Source organism: Galeopterus variegatus, unplaced genomic scaffold, assembly GCF_000696425.1.
Source record: "Galeopterus variegatus unplaced genomic scaffold, G_variegatus-3.0.2 Scaffold4260, whole genome shotgun sequence".
In the NCBI taxonomy this organism is placed as follows: domain Eukaryota; kingdom Metazoa; phylum Chordata; class Mammalia; order Dermoptera; family Cynocephalidae; genus Galeopterus; species Galeopterus variegatus.
In genome coordinates, this window is record NW_007730371.1 from 168,056 (window position 1) to 170,615 (window position 2,560).

Below are 2,560 nucleotides of genomic sequence, written 5' to 3' on the forward strand. Positions count from 1 at the left end.
CATACTTAATATTTTTAAAGTGCCAAAATAAGTTAAGACTGAAAGCAAGTGAATGACTTGCTTAGTGTCTCTAGCTTCTTTGGTGGTAGAATGGGTGTATGCACCTAGGTTCCCTGAATCCTTGTTCCATGTTACTCTTTATTGCCCCATGCTCTTTCTGTGTGTTGCTCCCCCCCCCCCCCCCTTTTTTTTTTCTTTACAAAAACAGTTCTCATCTCTGGTACATGGGCTAATGACTAGCCATAGAAAATTACTAATAGCAAATACTCTGAGTAAGGAGAGAACTCTGAGTGGAGATCTAGAGAGGAGGCTATATCTTAAAGTTGCTGAGTGACCCACGACATGTCATTTCCCTTTCTGGGTCTCTTCTCACCACATGTAAAAAGTTATCGCTTTTATGAAGATTTTTCTGATCCTGTCAGATATTTTGAACCTTGCTTTTGTAAACCTACTGTGGTCTCCTGTATAGAGCATCTCTGATAGACATGTAACCAAATGTGCTATAACTATCTCTCCTGCTTGGTTTTTCTCTATATTTCTATCGCCTATGATAGTGCTTGTCTAGTGTGGGCATGCCTTCTGCTTTATAGATGGCCATATCTTCACAAATAGTGCTGTGAGGTCATCGGTATTATTATTTTCTATTTTGTAGATGAAGTTGAAGCTTAGGAAATTTAAGTAACTTTCCAAAGATCACACAGCTAGGAAATGACAGAGCCAGGACTCAAATCTACTTCATATGACTCTAAAATCTTGACCCTTAAGCATTAGACCATACATCATTTCCAAGGCAGTCACGAGTATTCATATTTGAGAGTCTTAAAAGCTGAAACAGAAATGGCAAGCAAATACTTTCTTCTCCTGAAATTACTCTCCTTATCCACAATTAGTTTCCTTTTATGGGTGGGTTACATTAAGAACAGAATAGCTACATAATTATTAGCAGGTACAGAATATTGTGAACTTCCTATTAGTTATTATAAAACCTCCCTATAATCCCTGTAGTCAGGTTTTTTCTTATGAAAAAAATTTATTATGAAACATTTTGCCGTTATTTCCAGCCCATGAAAATCAATTAAACATGCGATTTTCTCCTATACATTTTGATTTTTACACAAGTTTTCTCTCTGCCTAGGATGTCGTCTCCTTCATTGCTTTTTCTTCCTCCCACTATTTCCTTTTTGAAGCCTTTCCTGCCTCCTTTAGGCCAATTTAGGAATCTCTTCTTCTGCACCGCTGTACTTTTACATTATTCTGCCATGTTACTTAGTGCTTGTCTCTTATCACTAGACTGGAAATTCCTTCAGAGTAGCAATTGAATTTTTTCATAGGTAGTACATAGTGAATGGTCTGTAGATATTTATTGAATGAATCAATGAAATGCAAGTATGTTCATTCTTAAAGTTAACATTTTACATGTTAGTGTTCTGTCAATTATAGGTTCTTTGAGATGCAGCAACTAGACCTATAAAATACAGTGGAGTTGCATCTATGCATTTACATTTCTGGCAGATTGTGAGTCTGCTTAACATACCCTTTCCTTTCCAGGTTGCTGCTCCCCTCCTCCCCCACCTTGTGTTAAATAAATCTAGTAACTTGTATTGAGGTTATAGATCCTTAATGTTAAAACAGAATGTAGTAAACTCCTTAGGCAATCAGCATCCCTTTAGAATACTTGACCCATACTTTACCTGCTAAGAATCTAATAAATTCTTGAAGGATGAACTGCCCTAATATGTGCATATTGGTTTTGCTTTTTTTCCTTCCTTTTATCTAACTTAGAGGTCCTCAAGTTGTAGTGTAGTTGAATATACAAAATTATGTATATTGTTCTTTATGAATGATATAAAGGAGATTCTAGGGTATTTTGATCATGTTAATTTTCACCTTGCTTGCTGACTTTGAACCTAACTTACATGGAAGTTGTGACTGCACTCTGGAGTCCAGTTCCTTTCTCATGAATATTTGTTGATTGACAAAAAAAGTGGATCCTGCTAAAACTTCTTTTTTGGCAGTATCATGGTGAATAATATTGTATTTGATACCATTGAACATGGATTGCCTGAATAATTGTAACCTTATTCAAATGTGGTTAGATCATGAAAAAGCTAGCACTGAAATCCAGGTCTGTCTCCACCACCCGACTCTTGACTACTGATGGCTTTGTAGAGGGTGTTAAGGATGATCTTAAACCTGTTCTGGGCAAGTTATTAACCTTAAAAACAAGATATTTTTTCAGAAAACAGGTAAGACCTGTTACTCTTAAACTTGCAGTATAATGACTGGTTAAGGCAGAATTTTAATGACTATTTTAATAGAGGTTTCTTCTAATACTACTTAGAGAATGTTTCTTTTATGAAACTTGCAAAATAAAATATTCTAACCAAATAAAATTGGGGTGAAAATAGACTCATAACACATTTGAGTGAGGTGCCCAAAGAGCTGTGTATGTGCCTTTGTATATGCTATAGATGATAATTGTATTATTAAATGATCTGATAGACCCTGCTCAGTTGCATGGTCATTTAGGGTTCAATCCAATGAGTGGACCAAAAGAGTA

At 35.8% G+C, this 2,560-nt stretch overlaps 1 protein-coding gene across 1 annotated transcript in view; it reads left to right on the top strand.

Moving 5' to 3' along the window:
* The window catches only part of LOC103602726 (probable ATP-dependent RNA helicase DDX10), a gene marked incomplete at both ends in the record, with an annotated part of 151,332 nt that extends 149,086 nt beyond the window's left edge, over window positions 1-2,246 (top strand). Inside the window, one exon of the mRNA XM_008587168.1 lies at window positions 2,097-2,246. Within this exon, the coding sequence (XP_008585390.1) occupies window positions 2,097-2,246 (150 nt within the window). The remainder of the gene's footprint in view (window positions 1-2,096) is intronic.
* Window positions 2,247-2,560: the final 314 nt, after the last annotated feature.